Raw genomic sequence first — 21481 nt, 5'->3', positions numbered from 1 at the left:
GATGCCAAGGTGCTGGCAAAGATCCTGGCCACCAGGATAGAGGACTGTGTGCCAGGGGTTGTACACGAGGATCAGACAAGTTTTGTTAAAGGAAGGCAGCTGAACACGAATGTGCGGAGGTTGTTGAATGTCATCATGATGCCGGCGATTGAGGGGGAGGCTGAGATAGTGGTGGTGCTGGATGCGGAGAAGGCCTTCGATAGAGTGGAGTGGGGGTACTTATGGGAGGTGTTGGGGAGGTTTGGATTTGGTGAAGGGTTTATTAGATGGGTGAGGCTGCTATATGAGGCCCCGATGGCGTGTGTGGCCACGAATGGGAGGAGGTCGGAGTACTTCCGGCTTTACCGAGGGACCAGGCAGGGTTGCCCCCTGTCCCCCTTGTTGTTTGCATTGGCAATCGAGCCGTTGGCGATGGTGTTGAGGGATTCAGGGAGGTGGAGGGGTTTGGTGCGGGATGGGGAGGAACATAGGGTGTCGTTGCATGCCGATGACCTGCTACTCTATGTGGCGGACCCGGTGGGAGGGATGCCGGGGGTGATGGAGCTGCTAGCTGAGTTTGGGACCTTTTCAGGCTATAAACTAAATCTAGGCAAGAGTCAGGTGTTTGTGGTGCACCCTGGGGACCAGGAGGAGGGAATTGGTAGGCTCCCGCTTAGGAGGGCAGGGGAGAGTTTTAGGTACCTGGGGGTGCAGGTGGCCAGGGACTGGGGGACTCTTCACAAGCATAATTTCACCAGGCTTGTGGATCAGATGGAGGAGGAGTTCAAGAGATGGGACATGCTGCCATTGTCGTTGGCGGGGAGGGTGCAGTCCGTCAAAATGACGGTGCTTCCGAGGTTCTTGTTCCTCTTTCAGTGCCTGCCCATCTTCATCCCCAGGGCCTTCTTTAGGAGTGGGCCTAGCAGTATTTCGAGCTTCGTGTGGGCACATGGGACTCCGAGAGTGAAGAGGGTTTTCCTGGAGCGAGGGAGGGATAGAGGCGGGCTGGCGCTGCCCAACCTTTTGGGGTACTATTGGGCGGCCAATGTGTCAATGGTGCGTAAATGGGTGATGGAGGGGGGGGGGGGGGCGTGGAAAAGAATGGAGATGGCGTCTTGTAGAGGTACGAGCCTGGGTACCCTGGTAACGGCGCCGTTGCCGCTCTCTCCTAAGAGGTATACCACGAGCCCGGTGGTGGCAGCGACCCTAAGAATCTGGGGACAGTGGAGACGGCATAGGGGGGAAACAAGGGGCTCGATGGAGGCTCCATTAGGTGGAAATCATCGGTTCATCCCGGGGAACACTGATGGGGGATTTAGGGGGTGGCAAAGGGCGGGCATCAGTAAATTGAGGGACCTGTTTATTGGTGGGAGGTTTGCGGGCCTGGGGGAACTGGAAGATAAATTTGGGCTCCCCAAGGGAACATGTTCAGATACTTGCAGGTAAAGCCGTTTGCTAGGCGACAGGTGGAGGAATTTCCTTTGCTGCCCTCGCGGGGGGCAATGGATAGAGTGCTTTCGGGGGTGTGGGTCGGAGAGGGGAAGGTGTCTGAAATTTATAAGGTAATGCAGGAGGTGGAGGAGTCGTCAGTGGAGGAGCTGAAGGCTAAATGGGAGGGGGAACTAGGGGAGCAGATAGAGGATGGGACTTGGGCGGATGCCTTGGAGAGAGTCAACTCTTCCTCTTCCTGTGCGAGGCTTAGTCTCATCCAATTTAAGGTGCTGCACCGGGCCCATATGTCTGTGACTCGGATGAGTAGGTTCTTTGGGGGTGAGGACAGGTGCACCAGGTGTTCGGGGAGTCCAGCGAATCACGCCCATATGTTCTGGGCATGCCCGGCACTGGAAGAATTCTGGAAGCGGGTGGCGGGGACGGTGTCTAGGGTGGTTGGATCCAGGGTCAAAACAGGTTGGGGACTCGCGATTTTTGGAGTTGCGGTGGAGCCGGGGGTGCAGGAGGCGAAAGAGGCCGGTGTTCTGGCCTTTGCGTCCCTAGTAGCCCGGCGGAGGATCTTGATGCAGTGGAAAGACGCGAGGCCCCCAAGCGTGGAGACCTGGATCAGTGACATGGCGGGATTTATAAAATTGGAGAGGGTCAAATTTGCCCTGAGAGGATCAGTACAAGGGTTCTATAAACGGTGGCAGCCTTTTCTGGACTTTCTGGCTCAAAGATAGGTATCTTGGTCAATAGCAGCAGCAACACGGGGTGGGGGGGATGGAGGGTGTTCTTTACTGTTTCTATTTTTTTTTTTCCTATGGTTATTTAACTTAATATTGTGTTAACTTAAGGTATTGTTAATATGTTTTGTTGTTCATTAAGGATGGGCGAATGTTTATGACTGTTATCATTATTGTTATTGTTGGTATTTTATTGCGGTTCGTTGTTATATAAATACAAAATTTTTCAATAAAAATTATTTAAAAAAAAAAATAGATTATGAAATATATAGGATTCTCAACTACAGGATTGAAATTTATCAACTTGTGCAGCATTGTGTACTTTGGGAGAATTTGAAACGCTGATAATAGTCGAAGGGCAGTATGTCATGTTATTACCTCCACCACTGAAGGTGGACAGCGGTAATGTTTTTGTCTCTTAAACTGTTTTTCTGTAAACAATATATTTCAAAAACTAATAGATGGATTTCAATGAAACTTGGTACATAGGTAGGATATGGTCCAAGAAGAATTGCCTATCTTTTGGTGACGATACATATCTGGATCCTGAGGTTTTTTTTTAAAGGATCAATCTGTTCACATTAGGGGATAGGGCAAATTGACTTTATTCTAGAATATTCTGGGTTGTTTAATTTAGAACATTATTGATTGTTTTAGTATGTTGTGGATTGTCTCAGCTGTTGTGGTGCCGAGTTTTCAGAGCAGGTTGTTGGACTTGGATTGGCCTAAAGCCTCCTCAGTGAGAAGGTACCTCTTAATAAAAATATTTATTTTCTCAGCCTTATTGTTACAATGCATCAACTAGGCAAAAAAAAAGACTCCGAAGAGCTGCGTAATTGTATTATCGTTGAGTTATCAGAGCTCTACTGAACACCCTTTTCACTTGTTAACTCGTTTGTGAAAAGCAATACAATTTTGTCAGTTCTCACAATTTGATAAAGTTCTGCAATGTAAAATATTGCATATGGGTGGGAAGGGCATGCAGCTTGCTTCAGTTAAATTACACTTTCTGACATCAACAGTATCAATGCTGGCAGTTTGGGAGTCTCGCTATTCCAACCATGCAACTTGAAGTTGGAATGTTGACATCAGATAGTTTGGGTCAAATGAACAGCACTAATGGTAATCTTGGGAATTTTGGGACCACACTAATGTAATCTATGATTTTATAGATGTTTGAAGGTAAGGAAAAGCGGATAGAGCTGATTCAAGAACTCCGCACCACTCATGCACTCCAAGAGGACAGACAACTACTGAAGCAAGCAGAAATGCAGGCTATATTGGCCTTGCAACATGAACAAAATCTAAAGCAGCAGAAGGTAACCCAACAAGATTTGTAATATTTAATGGAAAGCAAAGAACAATACAGCGCAGAAACAGGCCCTTTGGCCCTCCAAGCCTGTGCCGGTCATGATATCACCCTTGGTCAAAACCCTCAAACTTCCCAGTGCTGTATCCCCCTATACCCATCCTATCCATGTATTTGTTGAGATGCCTTTTTGAGCATCTTGTTAATGTATCTGCTTCCACAACCTCCCCTGGTAGCGTGTTCCAGGCACTCGCCATCCTCTATGTACAAAAACCTGCCTTGCACATCTCCTCTAAACTTTGTCCCACGGACCTTAAACCTATACATCCTGGTGTCTGACCTCTCCACCTGGGGAAAGAGTGCCTGCTCATCCACTCTATCCATGCCCCTCATAATCTTGTAGACCTTTATCAGGTCACCCCTCAACCTCTGTCATTCTAATGCAAACAGCCAGAGTCTATTCAGCCTCTCCACATAGCTAACACCCTCCAGACCAGACAGCATCCTGGTAAACCTCCTCTGCACCCTCTCCAAAGCTTCCAAATCCTTCTGGTGACCAGAATTGTGCGCAATATTCCAAGTGCAGCCTTACCAAGGTTCTGTACAATTGTAGCATGACTTGCCAGTTTTTATACTTGATGCCCCATCCAGTGAAGGCAAGCATTCCGTATGCTTTCTTGACTACCTTGTCCACTTGTGTTCGAGGTTAACTTCTCTGTTGTGGCTGCACTTCAGCTGCATCTCAACCCTGTCAGAAAAATGATTAAAAATTGGTAATAATAAAGAGCACCACATTCTGTTACATATTTTTCTAAAAGCTGACATTTCTTTGTGGTCTGCAGTGGCCCCTTAGGTCAGATTAGACCAGAGTTCTAGTTTCCTGACTACAGTCAACCCAGTGCCGAATAATGAAGAAATCAAATGGTGCGTTATTGGTGCCTTACACTGTTTCAACTGTGGACTTGGATTTCCCTTGTGATGCTGAAGCCAATATGGTGGCACACTTCCAATGTAGAATACGTCCACACACACCACCCACAATATTGAATGCTTTGGTGCCAATTTTACACCTGTAAATTGAGTGCTGCATCATTGAATTTCCAGGCCATTCTGTTTCAGGTGCTTCTATTATACATGATGAAATAAAGTTGTAGGCAGATATAATACTTCAGAACATCATGCAATTTTAAATTGACGTTTAGACAAGAAAAAAGAGCATAATGCAGCGCAAGGTATTATTAATATTTACCAATGATTGTTTTTGCAGCAGACCATTATAAATTTATTACGGTGGGCCGGAGACGGATTTTGCTGGAATGGAGGGACTCGGAGCCTCCAAAGTCGTGGGTGTGAGTCAGTGACATGGCAGGGTTTCTCAGACTAGAGAAGATTAAGTTTGCCTTAAGGAGTTTGATACAGGGGTTCGCTCGGAGGTGGCAGCCGTTCATCGACTTCTTTAAGGAAAACTGACCGTCAGCAGAAAGAAGGAGGGAGGGGAAGGCGGGGAAGTGAAGAATAAGGGCAGGGAATCTAATATATGGGTAGCTAGGAGTTAGGGCGGGGGGAAGTTGGGTATGTTACTGTGTGTCGCACTGCTCTGTTATTTAGAATGTTAATATGTTAAAATGTTACAATTATAAATGCCTCAATAAAATGTTTTCTACAAAAAAAATTATTCCAATTAGTGTATGAATTATTTTTGTCTTGCTACAGCGTTCTACAATGGAAGATTATCTGTCACACATTGAAGGTTGTGTACTTGCAGACATGTTTGACTTCCTGAATAAGGAACTGCTGCGGCTGCAGGAGGAACGGCGGATCCATGCAATTGTTATGTTGGCCGAGCGTCGCCGTCGGATCAGAGAGGCAGAAGAAAGTGGTTTACGTCAAGTAGAGGAGAGACGCAGGAGGGAGGAGGATGAAATTTTCAAGCAGGTCAGATACATGCAATATAAAATTACATTGCAGTAAGTTTCCACCATTCGCAGGGGTTGCAAAATCTTGCAAATGACAAAATCATGAACGATGAACACATTTTTCAATGGGAGTCAATTCGATAGGTTCCAGAAATATAAGGGCAGCATTGATTTGCTCCATTACTCTACAACAAATTGTGGTATAGTACCTGTATACAAGAAAAGGGGGCAACCTCTAAGCTATACAAGACATGTAGTGAACATTTTAAAGAGACAATCCTCATTTAAGAAAAACGAAAATCACCTCAAAACTGACACAAAATTAGTGAACATTTCAAAATCAAACAGAGCCATCATTACATCTCTGGTCTAAGAGATTCAGATATTTCAAGGTTAACTTCTCTGTTGTGGCTGCACTTCAGCTGCAACCATTCCAGGCACTGCATCTCATCCCTGTCAGAAAGATGCTTGAAAATGAAAACTCAGTGGGCACGATTCTCCGCTCCCCACGCCGGGTGGGAGAATCGCGGGAGGGCCCCCTGACTAATTTCACGACCCCCTGGCGCTCCCCGCGATTCTCCCACCCCCCGCTCGGAAGAATCGCCGCTCGCCGTTTTCACGACGACCGCCGATTCTCTGACCCGGATGGGCCGAGCGGCCTGCCGTTCGCGACCGTTTCATGACGGCAGCAACCACAACTGGTCGCTGCCGTCATGAAATCGCCATGAGATGCCCGTTTTGAGGCTTGTAGGGGGCCTGGTGGGGAATGAGCACCACAACTGTGCTCGGGAGGGGACAGGCCTGCGATCGGTGCCCACCGATCGTCGGGCCAACGTCTCAATCGGACGCACTATTTCCCCTCCGCCGCCCCGCAAGATCAAGCCGCCAGGTCTTGCGGGGCGGCTGAGGGGAAGACGGCCACCGCGCATGCGCGGGTTTGAGCTGTCAGCCGTCGTGACGTCAGCCGCGCGTGCGCGGGTTGGAGCTGGCCAACCTGCGCATGCGCGGCTGACGTCACATAGGCGCCACCGTCGCGTCATTCACGGCGCACCGCCTTGATGCAAGCGTCAAGGCCCGCCAGCCGAACATAACGGGTGGGGGTGAATTCGGTGAGAGGAGTGGGCTCCGAGGCCGTCGTGAAACTCTGCCGAGTTCCCGACGGCCTTCACGAATTTTCCCGGGAGCGGAGAATCGCGCCCAGTGTCTACAGCCAGGATTTATTGAAGGTATCCGCTTACAGAGACTTCAACACCAGGGGCGGAATTCTCCGACCCCCCGAGATTCGGCAGGGGTGGGAATCGCGCCGCGCCGGTCGGCGGGCCCCCCGCGCTGGTCGGCGGGCCCCCCCCGCGGCGATTCTCCGGCCAGTGATAGGCCGATGTCCCGCTGCTGACAGGCCTCTCCTGCCGGCGGGAATCAAAACACCTACCTGACTGGTGGGTTTGACGACGCGGGTGGGCTCCGAGGCTCCGGGGTTCTGGGGGGGGCGCGGGGCGATCTGACCCCGGGGGGGTGCCCCCACGGTGTCCTGGCCCACGATCGGGGCCCACTGATCGGCGGGCGGCCTGTGCCGTGGCGCACCGGCGCATGCGCGGTCTTCCGCCAGCCGGAGAAGGCCTTTCGGCCCTGGCTGGCGGGGCGCCAAAGGTCGTTCACGCCGTCCGGTGGAGCGGCAACTGCTCCGGCGCGGGCCTAGCCCCTCAATGTGAGGGCTTGGCCCCTACAGGTGCAAAGAATTCCGCACCCCGCCGGGTCGGGGAGAATCCCGGCCCATCTCTCTGTTAAAATGTTTTGAGGTCTCTGCTCCATCATGGCTGCCATCTCCTTGGGGAAAGAGGAGAGGAAAGAGAATGCGGATAAGCGAACAAATACTCAGGTGATGGGGTGGCACCATGGCACAGTGGTTAGCACTGCTGCCTACGGCGTTGAGGACCCGGGTTCGATCCTGGCCCCGGGCCACTGTCTGTGTGGCATTTGCACATTCTCCCCGTGTCCGGTGGGTTCGCCCCAACAACCCAAAGATGTGCAGGGTAGGTGGATTGGCCATGCTAAATTGCCCCTTAATTGGAAAGTATCCTACCCAGAGAACATTATGTGTCCTTCCACACTCGGAGCTTCTTTCAGTTGTGTTCAACATGGAGGAGTACAGATTCATCAGCTGAAGGAGGGCGGTAGGTGGCAATCAAAACTAGGTTTCCATGTTTGTGTTCGACCTTGAATTTGTCATGAGATTTCAGTGCCGGAGGCACTACAACTATAGCCCCGAAACCTGCTACTGACTTAGTTTGGACCTGTGACCAAATCCTCTGGCCCCCTTGTATGGCTGTTTTAATTCAACACAACCTTAGCAAACAAATGTGCAGTGTTTTACAAATTTGCAATAGCTGAAGTACGTTAAAAAGTATCTAACCTGAAAGTTGGATCGTTGGCCCTTTAAATAGCAATAATGGATGGAAGGGTGGGGTTCCTTGTGCAGTTAAACACCTGTTCAGCTGTAAGTAATTGGCACAGGCGTTTACACAGTCCAGGTTTCAAAACAGTTCATCAAGTCAGTCGGAATAGCTGACGAACATCATAATCTGAGCACTCCTGATGCTCCCAGCATACGCATGCTTGCACCCTCTCCAGCATAGGACACCACGCCAGAATCACTATTTGTACCAATTGCTTACCTGAAGGTTTTCATAGCCTAGGCACCAGTGGTGCTTTAGAGCCCAATTTCCTGGCCTAGATGATTACTGTAAACCTTCCAGATCAAAGGGATATTGGCATAAGGAAATTATTAACATACCCATTTGTTCATTCGCTTTCCCCAAACTATGTCATTTCATTCAAGTGATTTTTGGTTATCCTTGTCTGGTGCAGATTGTTAAAGTACACCAGACCACAGTGGACTCTTATTTGGAGGACATCTTGTTGAAGTCTGTGGAAGCTACAGCAGAAGATCAAGCACGCCAAGAGATCTGTAAAATGGCAGATGAAATCAATGATATTGCCTATGAAATTGAACAGCAGTACGTAGCTTTAAATTATTTGTTTTGAGTATTTAAATTTAGTCAGCCACGAATTTTATTATCATGATCTAAAGACAAAATCAAAAGTTGAATAAGAAGATTGCTTACCTTTTTATGGCATTTCACATTCCATCTTTAAAAATATGTGTCTCCACAGAAATCTGTCTGCTATTTAATTAACAACTGTCACCATTTAGGATATAATTTGCATTCTTTTCCTCAAATTAATCCACTTTCTCTGCATATTTCTCTGCATTGAATTGCATTTGCTCAATCCTATCTATGACCATCTGTAATCATTTATATTCGTCTTGATATTTTGCTATGTGTTCTAATTTGGCATAATTAGAAGATTTCAATATTCATCTATATCCAAAATATTTATATAGGAAATGCAACAGATACCAGCACAAATCTCAAAACACACTATTACTCAGATTCTGCTCGTTTGAAAAGTAATATTTATATCTAATCTTTGTTTTCTGTCTCTACAGCACCTTTTTATCCACGCAGTTACATGAGGAACATATTGTGGTAAATCACACGCATTTCACCTTCTGCAGCACTGCATTGTGTTATCAGGCTCCTCGGAATGGAATACTAATCTAGACTACAGAGGCATTAAGTATAAAGTCATAGTCAGAGAGGTTTACACCACCGAAAGGGCCCTTCGGCACATTGCGTCTGCGTCAGTCAAAAGCAACCATCTAAGTAATCTAATCCCATTTTCCTGCATTTGGCCCTTGGCTTTGTATGCCTTGGCAATGCAAGTGCACATCTTTTGTTTTTGTTATTTACAGGACAGAAGGAGGCCCATCATGTCCGCACCGGCTCCCCAAAGAGCTACTCAGCTAGTCCCATTCTCCAGCACTGTCTCTGGCCCTCTTAATTAATCCCTTTCAATATGTATCCAGCTCTCTTTTGAAACCTCCTATGGAATCCACCTTCACCACTCTCCCAGGCTGCACATTCCAAATCCCAGGAACGCTCTGAGTAAATAAGTTTCTTCTTATCTCACTCCTAGTTCTCTTGCTGACCATCTTGAGATTGCGACCCCTCTTCACTGACATACCAACTAGTGGAAAAAGAATATCCTTCTTTACCCTGTCAAAATTGTTTGTAATTTTGAATACCTCAATAAGGTCGCCTCTTAATCTTCTCTGCTCCAAAGAGAACAAGCCCAATTTCTCCAATCTTTCCTTGTATCTAAAATTCCTCATTCCTGGTATCATTCTAGTAAATCTCCTCTGCAATCTCTCTAGGGCTTCAACTTCCTTCCATAAATAAGGTGCCCAGAACTGAACACAATACTCCAAATGTGGTCTGACCAATGATTTGTAGAGTTGTATCACTCTATTTATAAACCCAAGGATCCCGTAAGTCCACTTAACAACTGTTTCAATTTGCCTGGCCACCTTCAGACAATTGTGCACTTGAACTTCAAAACCCCTCTTCTCCTGTACTCCCCTCAAAGTTGTACCATTGAGTTTCTATTGTCTTCTCATGTTTCTTCTACCAAAATGCATTACCTCACGTTTTGCTGCTTTGAAGTTCATCTGCCCATTTGGCCAACTTGTCAATGATCCTCCGAAGTTGCTCAGCATCATCCTCACAATTCACTATTCTCCCTCGCTTTAGTATCATCTGCAAATTTGGAGATTTTGCCCTCAACGCCCACTTCTAAATCATTTATATACATCAGAAAAGGCAAGGGTCCCAACACCGAGTCCTGGGGAACACCACTTTTAACTCAACTCCATCTATACTTGTACTCTGTTTACAGCTTCTTAGCCAACTTCTAATCCATGCTGCCAAGGACCCATCAATCCCAAACATTTTTAATTTGCTAACCAACCTGCCAATGGCACAGTATCACATGCTTTCTAAAATTCTAAATATACAACATCCACGGCACTACTCTCATCCTCTGTCTGTGTCACCTTGCAAGGAACTCCATTAAATTTGTCAGACGTGACCTGCCCTTGACAAAGCCATGTTGACTGTCTCGTATTAGCCCTTGACAAAGCCATGTTGACTGTCTAGTATTAACTTATTTTTCTCCAAATGTATATTTATCTCATCCCATATTATGTCCTCCACCAGTTTCCCCACTGTTGATGTCAAGCTGGCAGGTCTATAGTTTCCTGGGTTATCCTTTGCGCGGTAACATTGTGGATAGCACAAACGCTTCACAGCTCCAGGGTCCCAGGTTCGATTCTGGCTTGGGTCACTGTCTGTGCGGAGTCTGCACATCCTCCCCGTGTGTGCGTGAATTTCCTCCGGGTGCTCCAGTTTCCTCCCACAGTCCAAAGATGTGCAGGTTAGGTGGATTGGCCATGATAAATTGCCCTTGGTGTTCAAAATTGCTCTTAGTGTTGGGTGGGGTTTCAGGGTTATGGGGGTAGTGTGGAGGTGCTGACCTTGGGTAGGGTGCTCTTTCCAAGAGCCAGTGCAGACTCGATGGGCCAAATGGCCTCCCTTCTGCACTGTAAATTCTATAATTCTATGATAAACAATGGTGTCACATTTGCATTCCTCCAGTCCCCCAGGACTAATCCTGTGTTCAGAGAGTCCTGGAAATTTTCTGTTAACGGCTCCGCAATATGCTCCCTTACCTCTCTCAGCAATCTACGATGCATCCTACCCGGGCCTGGCGACCTCTCTACCTGGAGTGATGCCAGCCTTTTTAGCACCTTTTCTTTATTTATCACTATACGGCTCAGTTGCTCAACACCCACATTTTCAATGGGCCATTGTCACCATCTTCGAATTTGGTAAAGACAGAAGCAAAGTACTTTTAGTAACACTGCCATACTCTTCAGTGAGCAGTTTACACTGCTTGTCCTTTATGGGCGCACTATTATGGGCCAGGGTTTAAAGAATACGAAAGTATATCATGGAGTTCACCTGACCCACAACTTTTAATAGATTTTGGTTATGGGGAGCACAAGGGCGCACTTTACAGGTGTGATGCAACAGATATCTAGTGTATTTTTAAACAAAAACAACGTTTATTCTATGAATCCAGTTAACATTTTATAAACGCATAGTAAACATCTTATCAACTACCAACACTGATACCCTCCCCAATGATACAGTACTCTATAGGTAACACTTAATAACTTTCCTCACAACATCCATAAGTCAAAGACTCTTTTTAACAAAGACAGTAGGTTTGCATTCCTTACAGAAACAGGTATTACTTTTAAATCATCATGTGATCTGGAGACATTCTTTAGCAGGCAGAGAGAGAGAGAGACCAAAATACACCTCCTTGGTTTGAATGCAGCTCTCCAACTGAAAATGAAACGAAAACTCAGAGCTGAAAACAGCTTCCAGCTCAAAACAAAAGTAAAAAGCAGAGCCAGAGCTCAGCTCCATCCACACAATGACATCACTGCAGCCACTTGAGAAGACAAACATTTCTTAAGTGACATTCCCAAGACACCACTCTATCCTTCACTATTCTTTTACCATTAATATGTTTGAAGAATATTTTGCTATTTGTTTTACAGCCTGCAATCCTTTCCTCATGCTTCCGCTTAGCTCTCCTTATTCCAGTCTTCGCCTCTTTCCTGCATTTGAGATACTCTTCCTGATTTCTATTACTATTATTATTCCGGCATGTGTCATATGCCTCTTTTCTTTCTTCCTCATTTTATCATCAATGTCCTTAGTCATCCAGGGTAGTCTAGCTTTGGATACCCCATATTTATTTCTCATGGGTACATGCCTAGCTTGCACCCTATTCATCTCTCCTTTGAAAATCTCCCATTTTTCATCCACTCTTCTGTCCACCAAATTCATTTCCAATCAACCTGCTCCAGTTCAACTTTTAGACCCCTAAAATTTGCCCTTTTCCAGTCTGGGATCTTAATCTGTGACTGCCTTTTATCCTTTTCCAACTTAATATTAAATATTAAATTATGATCGCTACTTCCCAATGGCTCCCCCACTCTGACGTTCTGCACATGCCCTGCCTCATTTCCTAGGACCAGATCCAGCACAGTTTGCTCCATGGTAGGACTGGAAATGTACTGTTCCGAAAGTTCTCCTGCTCACACTGCAGCTTTTATGCTCGATGCCCCGTCCAATGAAGGCAGGCATTCCGTATGCTTTCTTGACTACCTTGTCCACTTGTGTTGCCACTTTCAAAGATCTGTGAACATGCGTGCCCAGATCTCTCTGACTTTCTATATTCCTAAGAGTTTTACCATTTACAGAATATTTCCCCTCTATGTTAGACCTACCAAAATGCATTATCTCACATTTGTCTGGATTAAACTCCATTTGCCATTTCTCTGCCAAGTTTTCAACCTACCTATGCCCTGCTATATCCTCTGACAATCCTCAACACTATCTGCGACTCCACCAACCTTGGTGTCATCCGTGAATGACCCTTGAGGACCTGTTCTTTAATTTTGTTCCTAGTTCCTGATATTCCCCAAACAGGTCCTCTTTCCTAATCTTGCCTATATTGTTTGTCCCAACATGGACCACAACAACTGGATCCTCGCCCTCCCTCTCCAATATCTTTCAAGTTGGTTGGAGATGTCCCTCATCCTGGCACCGCAGGCAACATACCATGCAGGTCTCTTAGTCCTACTTACAAAGGATGCTACAAGGTCCCTTAATTATAGAATCCCCTACAACTACCACTTGCCTTTTTGCTCCCCCACTTGAATGGCCTCCTGTACCACGGTGCAATGGTCAGCTGGCTCATCCTCCCTACAGTCCTTTTACTCATCCACACAGGGAGCAAGCACCTCGTACCTGTTGGACAAGATCAAGAGTTGAGGTTCCTCCATTTCGGAATTTAGGATCCCTCTACCTGCCTCACTCTGTCACACTCCGCTATACCTGACCACTGGCCGTATTTGAGGTACTTAATCTAGGGGGTGTGAATGCCTCCTGAAAAACAGCGTCCAGATAACTCTTCCCCCTCCCAGATGTGCCGCAATGTCTGAGGCTCAGACTCCAGCTCATCAATTCTGAGCCAAAATTCCTCGAGCCACAAACACTTTCTGCAGATGTGGTCGCTGCAACTTGCAATAGGATCTGCCAGCTCCCACATCATGCAGCCGCAGCACATCGCCTGCCCAGCCATCTCGACTTAGTTAATTAATTAGATTTTTGATGTTTTTTTTTCCTCAAATTTAGTGCAGATTCCCCAACAGCCAATCAGGTCACAGCTTTACTGTAATGTTACTTTCCAGTTTTTTCAGCTTCACCGAGGTAAATTACTTTATACTCACCGCCCCAATGCTCCGCCCTCCAAGTCCGTTCCCTGCAGACTTCTCCGTGACTCCGACACTCTCCTCACTCTTTTACTGTGTCTCTGGCACTCTCCTCGTGCTCTTTATCCCTTTGTGTCCGCCACTCTCCTCATACTCTTTTGCTCTGTGTCTCTGCCGTTCTTCTCGCACTCTTTATTCCTGTATCTCCACTGCTCTTTAATCCTGTGTCTCCACCGCTCTCATTGCGCTCTTTTACTCTGCATCTCTGCCTCTCTTCAAGCGCTTTTACTCTCTGACTTCTCTGCTCTCCTTGTGCTCTTTCACCTTGTGTCTCTGCCATTCTCCTCGCACTCTTTTATTCTGTGGCTCCACCGCTCTCCTTAATCTCTCTTTAATCCTGTGTCCCACTCCTCTCTTTGCGTTCTTTTATCCTGTGTCTCCATTGTTCTCCTTGCACTCTTTCACCCTGTGTCTCAGTCGTTCTCCTCGCGCTCTTTTACTCTCACTTTTACTGCCTGCTTCACTGTGATGCTGACTGCGAGGTCAATGGGAACAGGAATCCAACCTTGATGTTTATGAAACCCAGCTGCGTTCTGCTCCTGCCTGGACTGAGACTGAGCTACATACAGAGTATTTTTAGCTTCACTTTCTCCGTGTTTCACCCAACTCCAAAAGAACTCTTGTTGAGCCAAACAGAACTCACCGTGCTGACATACAGTTCTCCCAAAGCAGCATGCATACAGTCAGTGGCACACTGCAGGGAAGCCTGCAAACCACAAGGTGCTGCAAATTTTCCAGCTCCAGCCTAATGCATAAATGTTGATGACAACAGTCATCTTCACAGCTACTGGCAATGTGGGCCACACCTGCTCTGTGGCTGCAGCGTGGCTGATTCCAATGAGAATGCCCTTATTGAAGTACAGATATCTGATACCCTATTCCTTCTAAAGATTCAAGTTGAATCACTTTTTCCTGAACACTCTGGGTAGCTATGGCCATCTGCTGAGAGCTGTTCTTCCCACACCCCCTGCCCATTTGCTCTTCTCTCCTATCAATTTTTCCTGCTCTACATCATTTCTTCTCATTCTCCCAGTCATGCTGTATTTCAAGAGAAACGCCTACAACTGCGCCCATGACCGGGAACAACTGCTTTGTGCAGACGATTTGAGTCAGGACAACGTCTGTTAGCATGTGCCACACCACTTTTTTTTTAACAGTAAGAAGTCTTACAACACCAGGTTAAAGTCCAACAGGTTTGTTTCAAACACTAGCTTTCGGAGCGCAGCTCCTTCCTCAGGTGAAGGAGGACATTCACCTGACATATTCACCTGAGGAAGGAGCAGTGCTCCGAAAGGTAGTGATTTGAAACAAACCTGTTGGACTTTAACTTGGTGTTGTAAGACTTCTTACTGTGCTCACCCTAGTCCAATGCCGGCATCTCCACATCACTTTTTTTTAGACTTTAACAACATTAAACAATTCTGAAAACCGCATAGCTCTTCTTCAATGAAAGAAGCTGCTGGTAGAAACCTATCAGCAACTAAGTGGAAGTAATTAATGAGCCTTAAATTGCACAGGTGGGGGTTGTGGACGTCTTGTGGTGTAGTGGTAGCATCTCTCGTCTGGGCCAGAAGCTTCAAGTTCAAGTTCCACTTCAGGGCTTGACCATGGAAGGTGTGTCACACTGCGGCCAAACAGGATGATTCTCAATTTGTAAATCCTTCTGATATGCCTAATGCAGGCAGCAAGAGCAGGGGAGTTTCCTGATCAATGACAAACCACTGCAGTACCTTGCCAAGCGTAACCCTGCATCAATCACAGCCAATGTCCTTTCACAGCATGGTACCTGAAGAGAGAAAGAGAGGTGGGGGTTCCTTCTGAACAGATATTCAGCTGTGCATGATTAAGGCTGGGCATTAGCAGGAATGTTGAGTTCCAAAATGGTAACATGGCACCAAATCATCGTTACTTGCTAATTGAAATTATGGATTTGCTTACTCTAAATATTTTCAGCAAATGCTCACTGTGTGCATGTTAAAGCCCAAACCAGTAAGGCATCTGACAGGACCCACATCACTTACCATGCCCTAAAACAGACACTATAAATCGGAGTTTTGCTCCTGTAGTGACTTATTCTGCTAAGTAGTAATCTGAACTTTATTTTCTCATTAGCCGGACCCGTTTACAATCGCAAGAGATTGTTTCAGAATTGGTTCACAGCTTCCTAATTCCAGAGGCGCACAAAATAATAATGAGGGACAGAGGTAAGAAATATTCAAGTGTGTGGATGGAGAATGAGAAATATTAACCTTGATATTAGCTGAGAGGCTGAAGGAAGTGGCAGTATATTGTGCAGTTACCAACCCCTTGTATCCTTTTTTTTTCTTTCATGGGATGCAGATATCGCTGGTGAGACCAACATTTGTTCCCATCCTTAATTGCCCTCGAGAAGGTGGTAGTGAGTCACCTTCTTGAACATTGCAGTCCATGTGTTGTAGGTACACTCGGAATTAGGAAGGGAATTCCAGGAATTTGACCAAGTGACAGTGAAGGAATAACAATATAGTTCCACGTCAGGATGCTCTGTGACTTGGAGGGGTGGTGTTCGCATGTGCCTGCTCCCCTTACCCTTCTAGGTGGTAGAGGTCATGGGCTTGCAAGATGCTGCCAATGGAGCCTAGGTCAATTGCTGCATGTGCATCTTGTATCTGGTACACACTGCTGGCATTGTGCGTCAGTGATGGGGAGTGAACTCTCAATCTCTGACCTGCTCTTGCAGCTACACTATTTATTTTTTTGGAATAATATTTTATTGAAGCATTTGTATTATAAATTTTAACACAATGGACAACAACACTCCCCCAAACCAGCCAACATAGCTTTACATAACCAACACCCCAACAATAATTCCCCACCAACCCGCCCTACCTTTTCCGATTCCCTCTGCCTCCCCTTTTCTAACCCCGCCCCCTCCCTGCCTCTGCTGACAGCCTAATTTTTCCCAAAGAAGTTGATAAACTGCTGCCATCTCTGAGCAAACCCTTCCACCGAACCCCTCAGAGCAAACTTAATTTTCTCAAGCCTGAGAAACCCCGCCAGGTCACTCACCCACACTCCCGACTTCGGGAGGTTCGAATCCCTCCATTTTAGCAAGATCCGTCTCCGGGCTACCAGGGAGGCAAAGGTCAAGACACCGGCCTCTCTCCCCCACTGGACTCCCAGTTTTCTGACACATCAAAAATCAGCACCTCTGGACTCGGGACAACCCGTACTTTCAGAGCCTCCGTCATAACGTTAGCCAACCCCTGCCAGAATCACCCAAGGTTTAGACAAGCTCGAAACATATGGACATGATTTGCAGGCCCACCCACTACACTGGCCACACCTATCCTCCACCCCTTCAAAAAACCTGCTCATCTGGCCCACAGTCATATGTGACCTGTCGACACCTTAAATTGTATAAGGCTAAGCCTGCCGCACGACAAAGGTGCATTAACTCTTCTCGGCGTGTCCTCCTCTAGCTCCCTACCCAACGTTTCCTCCCGCTTCCGCTTCACCATCCCATGGGGGCTCCCTTCCAGTCCATCAACTCCTTATAAATTTCCAATACCTTCCCTCCCCCTACTCCCATTTTTGACACTGCCTTATCCTGTGGCCCTTGGGGCGGCAGATGCGGAAAGGTCGATTCCTGCCTCCGCACAACGTCCCTCACCTGCAAATAGCGGAACCCATTTCCTCCCGGCAGCTCAAATCCCGCTGCCACCCTGAAACCCCCAACCCCCGGAGCAAACCGGGGATTGCCACATATCGGTGCCCAAACCAAAGTCCCCTTCAACCCCATGCCCTGCCGCCATTATCCCCACACCCTCGGGGCCGCCACCACTACCGGGCTTGTGGAATACTTGGCAGGCGAGAATGGCAGAGACGCCGTTAACAGTGCCCCCAAACATGTGCCTTTGCGTGAGGCTGCCTCCATCCGCTCCCATACCGACCTCTCCCCACTATCCATTTCCTGACCGCCACAATATTCGCCGCCCAGTCATAAAGTCCGGGAGAACCAAACCCTGCCGCTCCAGCAGTACCTTCTTCACCCACGGGGTTTTACCCACCCACAGAAATCCTGAAATCATTTTATTCAAATTGGGAGGCTATGAACCACAAGCAAGAACCTCGGGAGGACCGTCATCTTTACTGTTTGCACCCTCCCGGCCAATGACAACGGTAGCGCATCCCACCTCCTAAAGTCCCCCTTCATCTGCTCTACTAACTTAGCCAAATTTAACTTACTATCCCCTGCCAGGCCATTAACGCTCTCAAAGCCATATCCAATGGCTCTATAGCCAAGGCAAAGAGCAATGGGGAGACAGGACATCCCTGCCTTGCCCCCGATTCAGCGGAAATAATCTGAGCTCACCGTCGGTGCTTGATATAACAGTCAGACCCAGTCCACAAAACCCTGCCCAAACCATCCCAACACCTCCCACAAATATTCCGATTTACCCGATCAAAGGCCTTCTCCGCGTTCATGGTGACCATCTGCTCTACATCACATCCGTCTGGGGGCATCATTATCACATTTAATAATCTCCTAATGTTGCCTCCCCTTCACAAAACCTCATCCCCTCCACCTAGGCTGGGTTTTCGGATTCACACAGCCTCCGATAAAAATCACTAAACACCCCATTCACCGCCACCGGGTCTAAGATTGTGTTTTTCGCCCCTCCCCCGTCCTTCACTTTCCCGATCTCCCTCGCTGCCTCCTGTTTCCTCAACTGATGTGCCAGCATCCTGCCCGCCTTCTCCCCATATTCATAAACCACCCTCCTTGCCCTCCTCAACTGCCCTACCGCCTTTGCGATAAAAACCCAAACTCCATCTGGAGTGTCTGCCGCTCCTTCAACAGCCCCTCCTCTGGAGCCTTCGAATACCTCCTGTCCACCTGATCTCCTAGACTCTCCATCTCTACCTGCCCCGCCTTCTCCCCGTGTGCCCGTATCAAGATAAACTCCCCCTTCATTACTGTCTTCAATGCTTCCCAATATCGCTCAGCTCCACATATCCCCGAATGGCTGCCTTCACCCGCTCACAAACCTCCTCGTCCAACATCCCCAAAAGCCCCACATCCAGCCTCCACTGCAGGCGCTGACCCCCTCCCTTGTTTACCCGCAAGTCCACCCAGTGCGGTGCAAGGTCCGACACAACAATTGCTGAACACTGACGTCGACTACTCCTGCCAACAGCATCTTGTCCAGCACAAAAAAGCCGATTTGGGAGTACACCCTTTGCACATGTGAGAAAAATGAAAATTCCTCCCCCCCCCCCCCCCCTCAAACACCTGCCTCACAACAAACTCCACTTCGTCCCAGTTCGGAGCATAATATTCACCAGCACCACCGGCATCCCCTCCAATTTCCCACTCACCAGAATCTGCCACTATACACCCCACGTCAAACACCACCCATTTATTAATCAATATTGCTACCCCACCTCGTTTTTGAATCTAATCCCGAATGGAATACCTTCCCTACCCACCCTTTCCTGAGCCTAGTCTGATCCCCAACCTTCAGGTGTTTTTCCTGCAAAAGAGCCATGTCCGCCATTAAACTCCTCAAATGTGCGAACACATGAGCCCCCTTGACCGGCCCATTCAACCCTCACACATTCCATGTGATCAGCCTGGTTGGGGGAGCACCCCTCTCCTGATCAACCATAACCCCTCCTGGGCCAGCCTCCAGCCTGCATCCCGCACCTTCTCAGGCCCAACTTCAGATGCCCACCGTCATCCACCCTCCCCATATCACATTTTAAAAACTCCTCCCCTGTCAGCAGTTCTCTTCCCCCCCCCCCCCCCCCCACCACAAAATAAAACCCCAATCCCCAACAACACACTAACCACCTGCTCAGCCCCCATTGCGCCTCTGGGAACTAGCCTAGCATGGCGCTTAGCATCCTAGCTGATTCACCCCCCCCTTGCTCAAACATTCTCCCAATGCAAACAAAACAACACCAAACCAAACACAAAGGAAAGAGCAACCCACAAAGGCAAAACACAGGGCAATGGCTCGAAAAGAATACAAAAAGAAACCCAAAGGGACAGAAGCGAGTATCTCCTCAAAAGTTTAATGTCCTCCTTCTTCGACCATGCGGTCGATCCCAGCCTTTATTGGATCCACTACCCTTGCCAGATCCTCCATTTTCTCCTTCCTCTGCTGGGTGAACCTCTCATTCAAGAACTCCACCAGCTGCTTCGTCGACCATTGAGAGAGAAGGGCCGGTCCCTGACCCTCCTCCATCTTCTCCTGTGTCGGCAGGTACAGCTCCAACTCGCTCCAACTGCTCCTTTATTTTTAGACCACTCCTGGTCCACGAATCCATCCATTGGTGGGATACTCTCTCCTTCCACCCCTCCTGCACCTTTTTTTGGTCAAACCATCCACCCGTTAGCCTGGGAAAAGGTCCCAAAATACTACCACAAGCAAGAGCTACCAAATGTGCAACCACTCAAACCATAGCTGACACCGGATGTCTGTAGTTACAGTATTTATATGGATAAACCAATTAAGGATTTTGTCAGTGATGCCAGTGTTATAGATGTATTGGAATAGCTAGGTTAGGGGTGCAGCTCATTTTTGAACAGGTCTTCAGTACTTTTCCTGGGAGGCTGAGATGGATTGTCCACTCGGTACTTGTGGTACTTGTTGCAAATGCTTCAGCCTTGTCTTTTGCACTGATGTGCTGGGCTCTCCCATCATTGAAGATGGGGATATTTGTGGAACCACCTCCTGTTATTTATTCAATTATCCACCAACTTTCACAAAAAGAATGCAGTGCTTTGATGTGGTCCATTAGTTGTGAGATCCCTCAAGCTCTTCACTGTTTGGGCATGCAGCGTGCCCCGTGTTGTATCTTCACCAGGTTGACACCATTTTATGGTATGTCTGGTGCTGCTCCTGACATTCCGTCCTTCCTACACACTTCATTGAACCAGGATTGATTCCTTGGCTTGATGATAATGGTAAGGTGAGGAATATGTCAGATTCAAAGGTAACAGGTTGTGGTTGAATACAATTCGACTGCTGCTAATGGTCCACAGCTCCTCATGGATACCCAGTTTTGAGCTGCGAGATCTGTTTTGAATCTATCCATTTAGCATGGTGGTAGTGCCTCACAACTCAATGAAGAGTATGCTCAATGTAAAGATGGGTTAGATGGGCTGGAGGGCTTTGATGAGTGGGCATGAAAAGATTGTGGTTCAAACGAAACATCAATAGGAGAGCTGGAAGTAGTTGGAGATCCGAGGACCCATCAACAGCAAGATTAAAGAAGTGATGGGAGGCCAAGAGAGGACTTGATGGGGTTTTAGTGGAGGAGGAAATTGGATGAGAGGTAGGTCTGACCACTGCAGAGATAACCGGTTTGAACTGAAGGGAAGCACTGCTGTGCTCCTGGACCAGGAGCAGTGCAGTGAAAATATTGAACTGTTCCATGTAGCAATCCCCATATCCCTTCAATTTCAGATTTTCCCTGAGATTTTTTACATTGCTCATCCAACACACATTCACGTATTTTTAAAAAATTGCGGCAATTACATTTGGATTTATTAACATAACGATATTTTGAATATGATGAACCAACTGTGAAGGCAGGAGTAGGTTACAATCTAGGGACCCCACATTGTTCTTTTGCGAGTTGGACCATTCAGTGAAGCCACATGTGCTTTGTTTTATTTTAATGTAATTTGCGAACTGATATAATTCAGCTCCAGGACATCACTGCAGGAGTTCCTCAGGGTAGCGTCCTTGGCCCAACCATCTTCAGCTGCTTCATCAATGACCTGCCTTCCATCATA

General features: G+C 47.4%; 1 protein-coding gene across 6 annotated transcripts in view; it reads left to right on the top strand.

The window, feature by feature from the left end:
• The window catches only part of cfap91 (cilia and flagella associated protein 91), a 157560-nt gene that overhangs the window by 123219 nt on the left and 12860 nt on the right, over window positions 1-21481 (top strand). For all 6 annotated transcript variants that reach the window (XM_038801921.1, XM_038801919.1, XM_038801917.1 and 3 more), the window contains exons 13-16: window positions 3329-3475; window positions 5179-5400; window positions 8247-8395; window positions 15805-15896. In XM_038801921.1, coding sequence (XP_038657849.1) covers window positions 3329-3475; window positions 5179-5400; window positions 8247-8395; window positions 15805-15896 — 610 coding nt within the window. The remainder of the gene's footprint in view (window positions 1-3328; window positions 3476-5178; window positions 5401-8246; window positions 8396-15804; window positions 15897-21481) is intronic.

This window comes from Scyliorhinus canicula, chromosome 7, assembly GCF_902713615.1.
Source record: "Scyliorhinus canicula chromosome 7, sScyCan1.1, whole genome shotgun sequence".
Lineage (NCBI taxonomy): Eukaryota > Metazoa > Chordata > Chondrichthyes > Carcharhiniformes > Scyliorhinidae > Scyliorhinus > Scyliorhinus canicula.
This window is presented reverse-complemented; position numbering and strand designations above follow the sequence as displayed.